Genomic DNA, 18,559 nt, shown 5'->3' on the forward strand with positions numbered 1-18,559 from the left:
TGTTGGAGAAGATTCTAAGGGACAGGATGTATTCCCACTTGGTAAGACAGGGACTGACTGAGAAGAGTCGGCATGCTTTTGTGAATATGATTCTTAAATATGATTGAGTTTTTTCAATGAGGTAACAAAAAATTCATGCAGCCACCGTGAAGGTGTGATGTACATGAACTTCTGTAAGACTTTTGACCAAGGTCTCACAAGATACGCGGGCCCATAAGTTTTAGGAACAAGAAATACGAGGCATGTTGGCAAATTGGATTTATAATTGACTAATGTTAATAGGCAGCGGGCAATGGTGGAAGGGCGTTTCCCTGACTGGAAGTCTCTGAAAAGTGGTCTACCACAAGGATTGTGCTGGGACTGTTATTGTTTGCAGATGACATGAACATTGGTGGAGTCATAGAGGGCAGACAGGTTTTTCTAAGCATACAGTGCGACATAGATCAACTGAAAAAATAGCTGGAGCAAAGGCATATCCGGGTAGGGTAAGGTAGTGCACTTTGTGAAGTCAAATTCTGTTGGGACATTCAGAGACAGGGACTGTTGGAGCATTGTTGTATAGAGAAACCTTAGATACAAGCCTATAGCTCCCTGAAAGGGGTCACACAATGGACAGGACAGTGAAAAAAACATTTGGTATGCTTGCCTTTATAGGTTGAGGCATAGAGTTTGAGTTGGGGCGTTGTATTACGGTCATACTAAATATTGGTCGGGCCACATTTATGATTTATTGTACAATTCTGGTCACCACACTACAGGAAGGCTGTTGTACCATACAACAGTTAATGCACATGTTATTGGCCCTAACATGCTTGAGGATATCCAGAGAGTAGCCATGTACTGTAAATGAAGGCTTTTTTAAACTATCTACTTTGTAATTTCTGAATATGAATTTCATTATTTGAATTTCAGAATAACCTATTTTTTTTTCCACCCTTCCCTCTGCTTCTCCAAGCTCCTTGGCATTTGGTGTGTGAGTGAGTGGATGGCTGCTGGGAAACCAAAGGCATTTCATCTGGTAGAACTTGGGCCTGGCAGGGGTACTTTAGCAAGTGACGTTCTAAGGGTGAGTTATGGAGCATTTCTTTTCTTATTATGAATGCATAAAAACACAAGTATCCAGCTGAAAGTTTGGAAGATTGTCCACGTTCAAGACCATTCAACAAACTACAGCCCAGTCCACCCTCTGTCTTCAGCAAAGATGGAAGATGTTCCTGAGTGAACAATCGAGCGGCACCTAATCTCCTGCTCACCATAGAGTCACACAGTGTGGAAAGAAGCACTTCGCCCAAATTACCCATGCCGACCAACATGCCCCACCTACACTAGTCTCACCTACCTACGTATGTCCACCTACCTCTCCAAATGTCTTTTGAATGTTATGATACTGCCTCAACTATCTTCTCCGGCAGCTCATTCCCTATACCCACCACTGTGTGCGTAAAACAAAAAGTTACCTCTCAGATTCCTATTAAATCTTAAGGGTACCTTTTCCCTTTTTCCCACTTTTACCAATTTCCATTTTAGATTGCACAAGGATCACCTTGATCTAGACCTTCTCACAAGCAGCTGATTTCCAGAAGAAAGTGAGAGCCTTTGGCACGAAGATTGCATTTGATTGTTTCTCATCAATGATCGAGGAAAACACGCAGTAGATGGGACATAAAGTGTCGAAATTCTTCAGTCTGAAGAAGGACCCCGACCCAAAATGTCACCTATCCATGTTCTCCAAAGATGCTGCTTGACCCACTGAGTTAATCCAGCACTTTGTGCCCTTTTTTGTAAACCAGCAGAAATGAAGATGTTTGCTGATATTTCCCAGTCCTCAGAAACAGACCATGCCTACGTGAGGCAGGACAATGGTTAAATTGCTCTTTATTATCACATGTACAGTAAAACTCTTTTTCCATACATTTCAGTAAATTATGATGAAACATGAGTATAATCACAGAATAAGTACAAAGTGTATAGAAATAGCCCACTGAGACTATAAACCGCCAGGTTTTGACGCCATTTTCAAAGTCTCCTTGTTCTTGCGTCTGCTGTCACCAACTCCCTCCACCCTCCTCTCTGGTTCACAGGTCGTCGGGGTGGAAAATGGGCCAGGCTCAGCAGCTTCCCTCTTCAGGTGGGTTTCCCGGTTCTGCAGGGGGCAAGCCAAGCCTGCTGTCATAGTATGGCCACGGCCCAACGCTCCCTTGTGCCTTCATGCCTTGTGCCTTTGGTGTCACCAAACTTCTGAATTCTCTGGGGTGGAACCCTCTCCAAGACAGACGTGAAGCTCACCGTTTGACCTGCTTTTACAAAATGTTAAATGGTCAGTTCGACATAGATTACAAGACCTACACCAAACCCAAACCAATTAGGAGCAGACAAGGGCATTTGATCCAATTTGTGATCCCAGCTACAAAGACAGATGTGTACAGCAATTAGTTCTTCCCCCGCACAATTAAAGCATGGAATAATCTCCACCCTACTATAGTTACCCAACCAGATGCAACTAAATTTAAAGTAGCTCTTTCTTCCCAATAACCCTTTCTGGCTTAAGTCCTCCCTCCACCACCTCCAGTTTAAATTCCATTTGGAATATTTTGGAGGACCAAGAAACCAAGAACCAAGAACAAGAACCATGTGCTGAAAAGTAGCAAGTAGCAGTCACAGGTGGCAACCAGTGACCATCTCCCCTGAGAGAGACAGGCCATCTACCCTTAAGATTCAGTGGCATTACCTCATTGAGGAAGGTACCTGCACAATGCTGTTGGGTAGGGAGTTCCATGATTTTGACCCACATTTCTGGAGGACCAATAACCAGAAACCCCTCTGACCTAGCCACCTAAATATTGTGGCTGCAAGAGTATGTCACGGGCATTAACGTACTTGCCTTCCGCAGCTTTAAAGCCTTGCCACCACCTACAAGTTAGGATTCTAATACAACCCTCCACTTGCAACCCCAGCAACACACCTGTAGAAGCTTGACACCATTAAGAGCAATGGAACTTTCTTCTTTATACTTCTCTTTAGACTTTAGAGATACAGCATGAAACCAGGCCTTTCGCCCCACTGAGCATGCCGACCAGCGATCACGTCGTACACTGGCACTATCCTACATACACTAGGGACAGTTTACAATTTTTACTGAAGCCAATTAACCCACAAACCTGTATGTCTTTGGGATGTGGGAAGGAATCGGATCACCTGGAGGAAAACCCACTTGGCAACAGGAAGTACATACAACTCTGTACAGACAGCACCCATAGTCAGGATCGAACTTGGGTCTCTGGTGCTGTAAGGCAGCAACTCTCCGCCCTGATTCTGTGATGGAAGCTTCAATGGGACTCGGCCCAACGTAAACTTCCATTCATTTCAGTGAGTGCCTGGGCTCATATCGCCAGCTGTAAATTCCAACCCCAGTCGTGTTGAGAGTGCTGAAGTGTCATATCTATGGGAAGAGAACAATGAAATTCTTACTTGCTACAGCCTTACAGACCCAATAACAAAATAACGTGCAAAAAAAATTGCAATAATCAGCAATATTATAAATTAACAATCCATATAATAGGCAAGCAGAGCATTAGAGTGCAAAACAAAAAAGGACACAACGTGCTGGAGTAACTTAAATATACTTATTATATCTCACCCCACCATCTCCTGTGGCAGCAAGTTTCAGATAGTGGATGGGTGGGCGGGGGGTGGGGGGGGGGGGGGGGGGGGGGGGGGGGTTTGCACACGCAGCCCTTCAAATCCCTTTTACAAGTGCTTGCCTTAAATCTATGCCATGTTTTTGATATCAAGTCAAGTCAAGAGAGTTTATTGTCATGTCCCAGATAGGACAATGAAATCCTTGCTTGATGCAGTACAGCAGAGTATTGTAAGCATAAATACAGAACAGTTCAGTGTGTCTATATAGCATAGACCATATAGATACAAAAAAGAAACAGATAAAGTGCAATTGGCTGTTATAGTTCAGAGTTTGCTTGAAGTTTTGTTTAATAGCCTGATGACTGTGGGGAAGAAGCTGTTCCTGAACCTGGATGTTCCAGATTTCAGGCTCCTGTACCTTCTACCTGATGGCAGTGGAGAGATGAGTGTGGCCAGGATGGTGTGGATCCTTGATGATGTTGCCAGCCTTTTTGAGGCAGCGACTGCGATAGATACCTTCGATGGTGGGGAGGTCAGAGCTGATGATGGACTGGGCAGTGGTCACAACTTTCTGCATTCTTTTCCGCTCCTGGACGTTCAAGTTGCCGAACCAGGCCACGATGCAACCAGTCAGCATGCTCTCTACAGTGCACCTGTAGAAGTTCGAGAGAGTCCTCTTTGATATACCGACTCTCCTTAATCTTCTCAAGAAATAGAGGCGCTGATGTGCTTTCTTTATAATCGCATCAGTGTGCTGGGACCAGGAAAGATCTTGGGAAATATGCACGCCCAGGAATTTGAAGTTCTTGACCCCTTCCACCATTGTCCCATTGATATAAACGGGATTGTGGGTCCCCATCCTACCCTTTCCAAAGTCCACAATCAGCTCCTTGGTTTTGCTGGTGTTGTCAGCCAGGTTATTGTGCTGGCACCATTTGGTCCATCGGTCGATCTCGTTCCTATACTCTGACTCGTCACCATCAGTGATTCGTCCCATAACAGTGGTGTCGTCGGCGAACTTGTTGATGGAGTTCGCACTATGTCCAGCTACACAGTCATGAATATAGAGTGAGTACAGCAGGGGGCTGAGCACGCAGCCTTGAGGTGCTCCCGTGCTGACTGTTATCGAGGCTGAGACATTTCCACTAATACGGACGGGCTGTGGTCTGTGGATGAGGAAGTCGAGGATCCAATTGCAGACGGATGCGCGGGGACTCAGATCTGAGAGCTTGGTAACCAGCTTGGAGGGGATGATGGTGTTAAACGCCGAGCTGTAGTCAATGAATAACAGTTTGACATATGAGTTTCTGTTGTCCAAGTGGTCCAGAGCGGAGTGGAGAGCCAGTGAGATCGCATCCACCGTTGATCTGTTGTGGTGGTAAGCGAACTGTAGTGGGTAGAGGTTCTTTCCCATTTTATGCAAAAAAGATTCTGACTATTTACACGCTCTATGCCCCTCATAATCTTATACACCTCTGTCATATACCTTCTTCACTCCAAGATGAACAAATGCAGCCTATCCAATCTCTTCCCATAATCAAAGAACTCCCGTCCAGGCAACATTTTGGTGAATCTCCTCTGCATTCCAGCACAACCACATCCTAGAGTGTGGGTGATGTGGTGACCAGAACTGCACACTAGTACATTCTGACCAGTTTTAGTTTGGAGGTACAGCATGGAAATCTGACAATCTCCGCATATGAAGCAACAGCAATGCTTACATACCAAATGTTTCTATCAGCAAGCATCCTAATATGCATTAATTATAACAATTAATACTTGTTTGTATTTTTCCTTTTTGTGAAAATGTTAGGTCTTCAACCAACTCGGTTCAGTGTTGAGGGCATGTGAGATTTCTGTACATTTGGTTGAAGTGAGTCCAAAGCTCAGTGAAACTCAAGCACGGCTTCTAACTGAAGGGGAGAACTGCCTAATGCACGATCCCACTGCTGCAGTTTATAAAACTGGCGTTACCAAAACAGGGCTTCTAATTTCCTGGTACAAGGATTTACAGGATGTACCAAAAGGTGAGATTATCTCTCTGTTATCTCATAAGGGACATTTAAGAAAAGGCTAAAATAGAAAATTGCATAGTGTGGTATTCCTGATACCAAAATCTTACGTGATATGCAGGAAGTGTAACATAAAAATAACTTCTGCAGTGAGGCATTTCTTAAATAAGTGTTTTTTAACCTATTTGATTTCAATTCTGCTTTTATTAGTTTCGGCTTTTGGTGTTAAGTATATGCCGACGCTATTTTTCTGGAAATTATATGTTCAGTCTTCAACAGTTGCTTATGAGGCTATTCTAATTACTTCTAACCCTGAGTGGTTGATTTTAGCTTAGAGATACAGCATGGAAACAGGCACTTTGGCCCACCTAATCCATGCCGACCACTCCACACAGACAGCACCCGAGGTCAGCATCGAACCTGGGTCTTTGGCGCTGTGAGGCAGCAGCTCTATCTGCTGCACCACTGTGCTCTTTGATCTTTTGCTTGCTATTTTGTAGCAGCATTGTGTACATATTTCATTGAACTTCATATACCATGAGCTCGAATGGAAGGTGTGCAAATGCATATTTAGCAGTATTTAGAAATGTGGGATTAACTTTTCATCCACTTTTACAATGGAGATTTCACTTTTTTTTCAGGTCTTGCCTTTTATCTTGCGCATGAGTTTTTTGATGTGCTTCCAATCCACAAGTTTCAGGTAAAACCGCAAGTGTTGACAACTTTAAATCACTTTAGCTTTGCAGCTTCAGTTTCTCATTTCATCACAAAACACAAAGTGCTGGAGGAACTCAGCGGATCAGGCGACATCTTTGGAGAGAGTGGATAATTCTTCAGACTGATAAGTGGAGGGGGGTGGGTAAAACACTGGAAAACAGGTGGAGGGCGGTCTGGCAAGTAATAGGTAGATAAAGGTGAGGGAGTTATTGACAAATGGGAGTAAGTGACAAAGGAAAGAGGAAAAGGAGACAAAAAGAGTATAAAGATGGAGGGAAGGATATGGGTGGAAAAGGACAGGGAGGTGAAAAGAGTAAAAAGGAAAATGGGAATTGCGGGCATGGGAGATGGGTGCATGAAAGAGAGGGAAAGAGGGTGACTGTGGGGGTGAGAAATAGATGCGCATCGGGGTGGTTACTTGAAATTGGAGAATTTAATATTCATACCGTTGAACAAGTGGAATATGAGGTGCTGTTCCTCCATTTTGTTGTGCCCTCACTCTGGTAATAGAGGAGACCAAGAACAGAGAGGTCAGTGTGGGAATGGGAAGGGGAGACATTAAAATGGTGAGCAACCAGGGGACCCAGCAAGCCTTGGTGGACAGAGTGCACGTGTTCCGCAAAAGAGTTGCTTAGTCAACAATTGGACTTGCCGATTTGAAGAAGGCTGTAATTTCAAATAATTTCATTAATACTGAGTTTTGTAGTATCAACTCCTGTTGGAGATGCGTATAGATAGCTACTGCAAGAATGACTAAAGCTCTCACTGTTAACAAGTACCGTTACTGTTTGGGCTATATGTGAGTTTGCTTATAAAATATGAATCAAGATGATAATTAAGGTGATGTACTGTATTTTGCAGCAGATTTTTCCTTGTCCTTTCATAAGAGTTTCTTCAAAAAAATTTAATGTAATAAGATTCATTTCTGGTGAAAGGTATCACATTATCGATTGATGTGAAAATGTGCGTGCTTTCGCTTTTCAAATCATCCTTTTCGTTCTGTGTTGCAAAATTTACAGAAAACCAAGCAGGGATGGCGTGAAATACTGATTGACATTGACCCACAATCACCGGAAAAGCTTCGTTTTGTTCTGGCACCTTCCGCCACTTTTGCTTCAAAAACATTAATTCAGGTGAATTTGAAATTGTGTTGCGGCAGTGAATATACTTTTTGAAAGGGCTGGCTAGAGTGAATGTGGAGAGGATGTTTCCACGACTGGGAGAGTCTAGGACCAGAGGCCACAGCCTCAGAATAAAAGGACGTGCCTTTAAAAATGAGATGAGGAGGAATTCCTTTAGGCAGAGAGTGGTGAATCAATGGAATTTACATCTGATGTGGGACTCGTATAAAGGCCAGCTAATCTAATTTCCGAACTGGTGTGTTCCAGTAAGGAGAAGGGACAGGGATGGCTAAGTAAGGGAACTTTGGATGGTGAGAGAGGTCATAAATATGGTCAAAAAGAAAAACAAACCGTATGTAAGGTTTAGGAAGATTAAAGCAGGCAGAGGCTTTGAAGAACATTAAGAAATTAGGGACATTAAGGGACATCGGGCCTCCGTAGAGGCAACTGCGGTGGCCCCAATAGGCCTGACTTTGGGGTGATCATGGGGTGGGGACTGGACATTGTGCCTTCCTCCACAGTGCTATCCACTGTGGGGGGATGATTTTTTTGTCTAACTGTAGTCTTGTAGGTCTGTGTCCAAGATGGCTGCCGTGAAGAGAGAGTGGACGCTGGCACGATTTGGTTGCCGCTGCTCCCTCTTCACACTGTGTTTTTGATTTTCTGTTTTTGGATTGAATTCTGTTTTTAATTTGTGTCATTGTGATGTCTTTAATTACTTGTTTTACTCCGATTATATGTTTTTATTCCGATTACTATGTAAGGTGTCCTTGAGATGTATGAAAGGCGCCCATTAAATAAAATTTATTATTATTATTATTAAAGTGGGGAAAAAACTCAAGCAGAAAATTAGGAGAGCTGAAAGAGACCATGAAATGTTCTTAGCAAGTAAGATCAAAGAGAATGGTACAGGAGCACTGCAGTGGCGCAGCTGTAGAGTTGCTGCCTGACAGTGTCAGAGACCCGGGTTCAATCCTGAATCAGGTTGCTGTCTGTACACAGTTGGTACGTTCGCCCAGTGACCCTGTGGGTTTCCTCCGGCTACTCTGGTTTCCTCCCACACTCCAAAGACGTGCAGGTTTGTAGGTTAATTTGCTCCTGTTACTTGTAAATTGTCCTTAGTGTGAAGGATAGTGCTAGTGTACGGGGTGATTGGAAGGGCCTGTACCACACTGCATCTCCAAAGTAAAGTCTAAAGAACGATCCCCAGGGATTTTTATGCATGCATTGAAAACAAGAGGGTAACTAGAGAGAGGATGAGGGAGGGATTTTATACTTGGATTCAGAGGATGTAAACAAATTCTGAAGAAGGGTCCTGCCCTGAAACGCCATCTACTGTATCCATGTTCTCCAGAAATGCTGCCTGATACACTGAGTGACATCAGCACTTTGTGTCTTTTTTTGTAAAGCAGCATCTACAGTGACTTGTTTCTACACAGTGTTATTAATATAGGGTCATACAGTGTGGAAACAAGCCCTTCGGCCCAACTTGCTACGCCAACTAACATGCCCCATCTACACTGCATGCTTTTGGTCCATATTCTTCTAAATCTCCAAGTTTGCGGATGACACTAAGCTGGGGGGCAGTGTTAGCTGTGAGGAGGATGCTAGGAGACTGCAAGGTGACTTGGATAGGCTGGGTGAGTGGGCAAATGTTTGGCAGATGCAGTATAATGTGGATAAATGTGAGGTTATCCATTTTGGTGGCAAAAACAGGAAAGCAGACTATTATCTAAATGGTGGCCGATTAGGAAAAGGGGAGATGCAGCGAGACCTGGGTGTCATGGTACACCAGTCATTGAAAGTAGGCATGCAGGTGCAGCAGGCAGTGAAGAAAGCAAATGGTATGTTAGCTTTCATAGCAAAAGGATTTGAGTATAGGAGCAGGGAGGTTCTACTGCAGTTGTACAGGGTCTTGGTGAGACCACACCTGGAGTATTGCGTACAGTTTTGGTCTCCAAATCTGAGGAAGGACATTATTGCCATAGAGGGAGTGCAGAGAAGGTTCACCAGACTGATTCCTGGGATGTCAGGACTGTCTTATGAAGAAAGACTGGATAGACTTGGTTTATACTCTCTAGAATTTAGGAGATTGAGAGGGGATCTTATAGAAACTTACAAAATTCTTAAGGGGTTGGACAGGCTAGATGCAGGAAGATTGCTCCCGATGTTGGGGAAGTCCAGGACAAGGGGTCACAGCTTAAGGATAAGGGGGAAATCCTTTAAAACCGAGATGAGAAAAACTTTTTTCACACAGAGAGTGGTGAATCTCTGGAACTCTCTGCCACAGAGGGTAGTTGAGGCCAGTTCATTGGCTATATTTAAGAGGGAGTTAGATGTGGCCCTTGTGGCTAGGGGGATCAGAGGGCATGGAGAGAGGGCAGGTATGGGATACTGAGTTGGATGATCAGCCATGATCATATTGAATGGCGGTGCAGGCTCGAAGGGCCGAATGGCCTACTCCTGCACCTAATTTCTATGTTTCTATGTTTCTAAATCTACCCTTTCCATGTACCTGTCCAAATGTTCCTTAAACGTTACAATAGTATTTGCCTCAACTACCTCTTCCAGCAGCTTGTTTCATATACCCACCACCGTTTATGTAAAAAAAAAGTTACCCCTCAGGTTCCCATTAAATCTTTCCCCTCTCACCATAAACCTATGTCCTCGTTATCGATTCCCGTACAATGGGCAAAAGACTCAGTGCATATACCTGATCTATTCCTTTCATTACCCTAAAATGTACAGTTTTGTACACTAAAAATAGATGTTCAAAAAAGCAAGGATTTATCATTTTTATTGTAATTGTGCCTGAAAAAGGTACATGTGGTTTTACTACTTGGTATTTCTACTATAGCTCTTTATAGTACAAAGTATTTATTTACCTTTGCAAAAAGAGAGATGATGAGAGGGACCATGTGGAGATCTGTGCTGAGGCTGGAGTTATCATCCATCGTCTAGCCGGTAGAATCACTGAAGATGGGGGAGCAGCACTAATAGCTGACTATGGACATAACGGAACAAAGACCGACACATTTAGGGTAAGTTCAATGAAGCATGTTCTTACTGGGCCTTTAATATTCACGGATCTCCCACATAATTATCCCCACATATCTGACCATTTATTGCCTTGCTGGTCTGGGTTGATGTTACTGTGAGGATTTGTGTTGTATTACATATTACTGTAGAAATCAAACAAACTCAGAGAAATAAATTTGTTTTAGGTTCAATACTACGAATTAGCTGCATATTTTTTTGAGAAAAGCCAGTGAGAATAGCCAAATAATTTGTTTTGAAGGTTGTTCTACACCGTACACAGATAACACAATTCATAATGGATGTTTGTACAATATTCTGTTAATAGGTCAGAAACAAATCCACAGATCATTCAAATCTTTTATCAATTATAATAATTACTCTGGAATGGATTATTGCTTCAAAAATAAATTGTTCCAAGGTGATTTGAATAATTAAATTTAAGCCAAGTCACGTCATATTAAAAACTTTAAACTAATTGGATCAATTAAGATGATTTTGCCATAAATGTGCTAGGATGTATGAACCGTTGTGAAGGGCCTCGACTAGAATCGTCACCCATTCCTTCTCTTCAGAGATGCTGTCTGACTCGCTGAGTTACTCCAGCATTTGTGTCTATCGAGGGTGTATGAAATTCTCTTTGAAGTTACGGTTATAGGAATCACAGAAGATCTCACAAATAGAACCAAAAAATGAACAATTTATTTTGAGGGATAAATATTGTCTAGGACCGGGGAGAATCCCCCTCATCATGGGACCAGGTCTTCCGAAGAAGGCAAACAGAATAGGTCTTCAATGTTTCATTTGAATGGTGGTACACTCCATCATTCCAAGGTGGACTGTAGCCGGTATTGTGTGCGTGAGGCCATGCATTCCTGCTCCCCTTTCATCAGAGGGTTGTGTTTCTTCAAATCTAGGGACCCCAGCAGTCCTTCCAGGTGAGACAGAGGTTCACATGCACCTCTTCTACTGCATTCGCTGTTCCTGGTGTGGCATCCTTCACATCAGTGAGGCCATGTACAGACTAGGCTACCTTTTCTCCAAACACTTGCGCTCGGTCTTCCAAGGCCAACTGGATCTCCCAGTTACTAACCATTTCAACTCCCCATTCCCATGCTGATCTTTCTGCCCTGGGCCACTCTATTACATGAGTGAGGCCATATGCAAATTGGATGAATAGCACCTCGTATTCCGTTTGGGTAAGTTACAACCCAACGGTATGAACATTGAATTCTCTAACACCACCCCTACCTCTTTCCCCACTCCTCCCTTCCCTGTGCCCCACCTAGATGCGCACCCATTGCTTCCTTCCCCTTTGCTCTTTCCCCTTGCACCAGTGTTCCTTTTTTTGGCTTCACAATTCGCACCTCTTCTATGCGCACCTCCTTATCTCATTCCTTTTCTCTTTGCATCTCTGGCCTTTGTCCAACCATCTGTCAGTCAAATATTCCCATTGCCTGTATCCACCTATCACTTGCCAGACTTTGTCCCACTCCCACCAGTTTTACAGCTTTCACCCCGTTGCCACAAGCAGTCTGAAGAAGGGTCCTGACCCAAAACATTGCCTATCCATGTTCTGATCCTCTGAATTACTTCAGAAATTTGTCTCTTAACAAAATAATACAATTCTGAATTCTCCGACTACAGATCCTCCATCATTTTCGCCACCTCCAACGTGACCCCACCACTTGCCACATCTTCCCTGTATGCTTTCCGCAGAGACCGCCCCCTCCATAACTCCCTGGTCAATTTGTCCCTTCTCACCCGAACCACTCCCTCTCCGGGCACTTTCCCTTGCAACCGCTTGTCGCTTTACCACCCCCCTTTACTCCATTCAAGGACCCAAGCAGTCTTTCCAGGTGCGGCAGAGGTTCACCTGCACCTCCTCCAACCTCATCTATTGCATCCGCTGCTCTAGGTGTCAGCTGCTCTACATCGGTGAGACCAAGCGTAGGCTTGGCGATCGCTTCGCCCAACACCTCCGCTCGGTTCGCAATAACCAACCTGATCTCCCGGTGGCTCAGCACTTCAACTCCCCCTCCCATTCCGAATCCGACCTTTCTGTCCTCGGCCTCCTCCATGGCCAGAGTGAGGACCACCGTAAATTGGAGGAGCAGCACCTCATATTTCTCTTGGGCAGTTTGCACCCCAGCGGTATGAACATTGACTTCTCTAATTTCAGACTGGCTCCTCCTCTTCCTTTCTTCCCCCCCCCCCCCCACCCTCACATCAGTCACATCACCCGCTGAGTTTCTCCAGCATTTTTGTCTACATTCTCAGTCTACTTGTTATGTTTTGAAGCTCGGGGAGCAACATAGTAGAATTGCTGCCTCACAGCGCTAGAGTCTGTATGGAGATTGAATGTTCTCCTGTGAATGAATGGGTTTCCTCCGGGTGCTCTGGTTTCCTCCCACATCCAGAAGATATGTGGGTTTGTATGTTAATTGGCTTCTGTAAAAATAAATTGCCCCTAATTTCTAGGGAATGGTTGAGAAATTGGGATAACACAGCAATAGTGTATGAATTGGTGGTTGATGGTCGGAGTGGACTTGGTGGGCCGAAGGGTATGATTCCATACTGTTTCTCTAAACTAAACTGAAATAAACATTTCCTGGTTCTTTCTTTAATTTCCCTTCTCATTCAGCCTGTGGAAGGATTAATATTTATACGAACATGACTGGTTTGAAATTATGTCTTGAAGATTTACTTTTTAAATAAAAATGTCAATCTTCATTTACAGTTAAATGCCATTGTTATGTTAGGCTAATTTAAGATAGTGACTGGTCCCATTTATTAATTAAAATGTTTTGCAAAATGCAATAGTCCCTCAGGCTAACCAGCGGTTTCAATAGGCATTTCGCTCATGAATGAAACCTATTCTTGGCAATAGCATTGTTTGTCTCTTTATTAAAAAAAAAATAGACGACCTACTTTTACTTCCAAGGGAATTCCAATAATCATTGAGATTATTTTTTTAAGTCCCTGTTTACAAAACTTTTAAAAAAATTGTATGAATTTTTTATAATTTTAAACATAAATACATAAAATTTAATTTCTCAAATTTGTAAGATAGCTTGGAGTCATTTTGTGATTGCGAAAGTTTTTTTTCAGTTTGAGCTTTTAGAATTGACGATATAAATGTTCAAAATATGAAGCACCAATCTGAAAAAAATCCCATTAAGGTCATGTGATAGTAGTAGAATTAGGCCATTCGGACCATCAAGTCTACTCCGCCATTCAGTCATGGTTGATCTATCTCTTCCTCTTAACCTTTTTCTCCTGCCTTCTCCCCATAACCTCTCTCACCTGTACTTATCAAGAATCTATATATCTCTGCCAAAAATATCTACTGACTTGGCCTCCGCAGCCTTCTGTGGCAAAGAATTCCACAGATTCACCACCCTCTGACTAAATAAATTTCTCCTCATCTCCTTCCTAAAAGAACATCCTTTAATTCTGAGGCCATGACCACTAGTCCTAGATTCTCCCACTAGTAGAAACATCCTCTCCACATCCACTCTATCCAAGCCTTTCACTAAGTTTCAATAAGGTCCCCCCTCATTCTTGTAAACTCCAGCGAGTACATGCCCAGTGCCAACAAACACTCATCATAGGTTAACCTACTAATTCCTGGGATCATTCTTGTAAACCTCCTCTGGACCCTCTCCAGAGCCAGCACATCCTTCCACAGATATGGTGCCCAAAATTGCTCACAATCTTCCAAATGCGGCCTAGCCAGCACCTTATAGAGCCTCAGCATTACTTCCCTGTTTTTGTATACAAGCCCTCTTGAAATAAATGCTAGCATTGAGTTTGCTTTCATTGTTGACATGACTGCAATGCATTGGGACTCAAAATTTATTTTGCTCTAATCTAGTGTTGAGGGAGAAAATGAGTCAGAACGATGGCTGCATGGTTTACAGCGGAACTGGCCAGTTCCAAAACAGTCAGAAAGGAAATTGGAGACACAAGGAACTGCAGATGCTGAAATCTTGTGCAAAATACAAACTGCTGAGTGAACTCACCAGGTCAGGCACTGAAGAAAAGTCCCAATATGGAATGCTGCCTATCCATGAGTTACTCAGCACTTTGTGTCTTTTTGTTTTGTAAACCAGCTTCTGCAGTTCCTTGTGTGCTCAGTCTGCTAGAAATACTCAGCAGGCCAAGCAGCATCTGTGGAGAATGAAACAACTCATATTTCACGTCAATAATCTTTCATCGGAACTGAATTAACTGAGGTTTATTTAAAACTATTTTGATTTAAGTTTATCTTGCCATTTTAATTGTGTACATTTCCAAATTGATGAATTTTCAATGTCCTTAAATAAACTGGAGCATTTCTACAGTGGCTACCTCTGTAGATAATCTTGATGGACCATCAGCTTTCCCCCTCAATTTGATTATAGAACATTCTAACAGAGACTTTTGGCTGCTCTCTCAATCACTGCCATAAGAGGTTTGAAGGGGGAACATTTTAGAGTAGAAAGTGCTGGTCAACCTTTATAAAATGATGATTTTGCAAGGGTTTTCGTGGACATCAGCTGCATGATGTGCTCACGGCACCTGGAACAGCAGACTTGACGGCGGACGTAGATTTCAGATACCTTCGTCAAATGACAAGGGGAAAAGTCACCACCTTGGGACCAATTTCACAGCGGGAATTCCTCAAGAATATGGGCATTGATGTAAGACTTCAGGTAAGGATAGCTCTTTCCTTGTGTGTTGTTTCTTGTTTAACCCTTTGCCTAAGCTATTGTATTGTCAATATTATTTAGCAATTAACTAGATTTTAATGTGCAAGGTGAGATTGATTCATAGAGCCATGGAGTCATACAACATGGAAAACAGGCCCTTCGGCAAAAACTTGTCCATGCGACCAAGATGCCTCATCTAAGTTAGTCCCATTTGCCCACTTTTGGTCATATCCCTCTACACCTTTCCTATCCATATACCTTCCCAAATGTATTTGAAATGTTTTTATAGTACCTGCCACAATTACTTCCTCTGGCAACTCATTCCATATACTGGCAGTGCATTCTCTGGGAGAAGAAGTTGCTCCTTGGGTTCCTAGTAAATCATGCTCCTCTCACCTTCAACCTATTTCTTGATTCCACCCTGGGCAAAAGACTCTGTTCATCCAAGAAACTCCAAATAGATTTAGTGTTCTTCACATATTTCAATTTCTGCATCTTTTTGCATTTGCTAACTTACTTGCTCATCATTTCTATTGTCGTATATAAAACATATATTTTGCAATGTACAATTTTGTCTGGGGAACTGTCAAGATTAACAGAAGCTAATAATGGATGCCTACTCTCTAACCCAGTCAGCATCCACATGATCTCTTTTTCACCCTCTCTAAAGCCTCCACATCCTTCCTGTAATACAGCAACTAGTAACTCCAAATGAATGTTTCATGCAGCTGCAACACAATGCCCCAACTTTTATATTCAATGCCCCCACCACCAATAAATGAGATTTTGCTGTAAGCTGCCATTACCATCCTATGTACGTGTGTTGTCACTTTCAGAGAAATGAACGTACCCCAAGAATACCACAGATCACAGACCTCCAGTCAGAATAGCCAAACCCCTCCATCACTCCCCTCTGCCTTCTATGGCCAAGAACATTTTAAATCCAATCTATCAGCCCTCTGTGGATCCCACACATCTTAATCTTCTGGATTAGTTTAGCATGAGGGACCTTGTTGAATGCTTTAATGAAGTCCACATCTACAGTACTGCCCTATCGTCATCAATTTTCTCTGTTACCACCTTGGGTCCTTGAGATTTGTATTTGATGAAATTAAATCCATCCTCTTTCATAAATAAAATAACTAAAGAAACCGTTATCTTATACATTATATAAAAAACCCATTGACCACTGATAACTGATCTATTTTTCTCTTGTTTTGATCTTTATTCTCTTTTTAGGTACTAATGAAAAATACATCAGACCCAACCACACACAGAAACCTAATCGAAGCCTATGATATGATAATGAACCCTGAGAAAATGGGGAAACGATTTAAGTTTTTTGCTTTACTGCCTCAAAGTCGAGTAATAAGCCAAGAGGCCAAGCTTGAGAAACATAGCTCCACAGCGTCACCTATCGCAGGATTCAGTGAACTGCAGCTATAACAGAGGATAAGGAACAACAAAGCCCAATATAGTTTTCAAGTTCAAGTTCAAGTTTATCGTCATGTGTCCCTGATAGGACAATGAAATTCTTGCTTTGCTTCAGCACACAGAACATAATAGGCATTGACTACAAAACACATGAATAAATAAACTGATAAAGTGCAAATAACAAATAATGGGTTATTAATGTTCAGAGTTTTGGCCGAGTCAGGTTTAATAGCCTGATGGCTGTGGGGAAGTAGCTGTTCCTGAACCTGGTTGTTGCAGTCTTCAGGCTCCTGTACCTTCTACCTGAAGGTAGCAGGGAGATGAGTGTGTGGCCAGGATGGTGTGGGTCTTTGATGATACTGCCAGCCTTTTTGTGGCAGCGACTTCGATAAATCCCCTCGATGGAAGGAAGGTCAGAGCCGATGATGGACTGGGCAGTGTTTACTACTTTTTGTAGTCTCTTCCTCTCCAGGGCGCTCAAATTGCCGAACCAAGCCACGATGCAACCGGTCAGCATGCTCTCTACTGTGCACCTGTAGAAGTTAGAGAGAGTCCTCCTTGACAAACCGACTCTCCGTAATCTTCTCAGGAAGTAGAGGCGCTGATGTGCTTTCTTGATAATTGCATCAGTGTTCTCGGACCAGGAAAGATCTTCAGAGATGTGCACACCCAGGAATTTGAAGCTCTTGACCCTTTCAACCATTGACCCGTTGATATAAACGGGACTGTGGGTCCCCATCCTACTCCTTCCAAAGTCCACAATCAGTTCCTTGGTTTTGCTGGTGTTGAGGGCCAGGTTATTCTGCCCTCTAAGTGAAATCTACAGCACAGAGTCAAATGTCAGACCATTTTGGTTATGCATGCCTAGTCTGAGGAACAATTCATAAACAAATCGATCTAACAATATTTCTGTTCTTATTGTTGGAAGCTATGTTCATCATTCAACCAACATTATCTTGCTGTAAAACAGACACAAAGTTCTGGAGTAACTCAGCAGGTCAGGCCGTATCTTAGGAGAACATGAATAGGTGATGTTCTGGGTTGGGACCACGTTTCAGACTGACCCGAAACGTCATCTATCCACGTTCTCCAGAGAGGCTGCCTGACCCGCTGAGTTTTTCACACAGAGAGTGGTGAATCTCTGGCATTCTCTGCCACAGAAGGTAGTTGAGGCCAGTTCATTGGCTATATTTAAGAGGGAGTTAGATGTGGCCCTTGTGGCTAAAGGGATCAGGGGGTATGGAGAGAAGGCAGGTACCGGATACTGAGTTGGATGATCAGCCATGATCATATTGAATGGCGGTGCAGGCTCGAAGGACCGAATGGCCTACTCCTGCACCTATTTTCTATGTTACTCCAACACTTAGTGTCTTTTCTTGTAAATCAGCATCTGCAGTTCCATGTTTCTATGTTATTTTGATGTTACTCATCCCTTGGATAGTACATTATTTAGGCACAGAGAATAGGTACAGTGTTAAATTGCTGGACAGGCAACCAAGCTCACTGCTGGTTTTTGGCTGTGATGAACCTGTGTGCTGTGACTGTACCTATCTGGGCAACTGGTAAGAATTCTATTCCAGTGCTTGTCTCAGACTTGAAAATGGTTGCCACTATGTCATGACAGCTCCCGACTATGCTTTTAATAAAGATTATTATTGATGTTCTTATCCAAACAGTAATAGTTATTATTAGGGAAAAGTGGTTGAGTCTTTGCTGACAGAGTAGAAGCAAGAAACTGCTGATGCTGGAATCTTCAGCTAAATATATGTAAATGGAGGAACTCAGCAGGCCAGACTGGACTCCTGGTCAACTTTGTAAATGGAGTCATACAGCATGGAAACAGGCCCTTCGACCCAACTTACCCATGCAGACCAACATTCCCCATCTACACTAGTCCCACCTGCCT

General features: G+C 43.0%; 1 protein-coding gene across 2 annotated transcripts in view; it reads left to right on the plus strand.

The window, feature by feature from the left end:
• Nucleotides 1-17,698, plus strand: part of ndufaf7 (NADH:ubiquinone oxidoreductase complex assembly factor 7) — a 21,141-nt gene extending 3,443 nt beyond the window's left edge. The window contains exons 4-11 of one of the 2 annotated variants that reach the window (XM_033025429.1): nt 956-1,066; nt 5,453-5,666; nt 6,293-6,351; nt 7,388-7,501; nt 10,387-10,530; nt 15,049-15,222; nt 16,459-16,676; nt 17,468-17,698. In XM_033025429.1, the coding sequence (XP_032881320.1) occupies nt 956-1,066; nt 5,453-5,666; nt 6,293-6,351; nt 7,388-7,501; nt 10,387-10,530; nt 15,049-15,222; nt 16,459-16,665 (1,023 nt within the window). In that variant the 3' untranslated portion in view covers nt 16,666-16,676; nt 17,468-17,698. Of the gene's footprint in view, nt 1-955; nt 1,067-5,452; nt 5,667-6,292; nt 6,352-7,387; nt 7,502-10,386; nt 10,531-15,048; nt 15,223-16,458; nt 16,799-17,467 lie in introns of those variants that run through there. The other variant, XM_033025428.1, reaches the window with a different exon arrangement.
• The last annotated feature ends 861 nt before the right edge of the window (nt 17,699-18,559 follow it).

Source organism: Amblyraja radiata, chromosome 8 (assembly GCF_010909765.2).
Source record: "Amblyraja radiata isolate CabotCenter1 chromosome 8, sAmbRad1.1.pri, whole genome shotgun sequence".
Taxonomy (NCBI): domain Eukaryota; kingdom Metazoa; phylum Chordata; class Chondrichthyes; order Rajiformes; family Rajidae; genus Amblyraja; species Amblyraja radiata.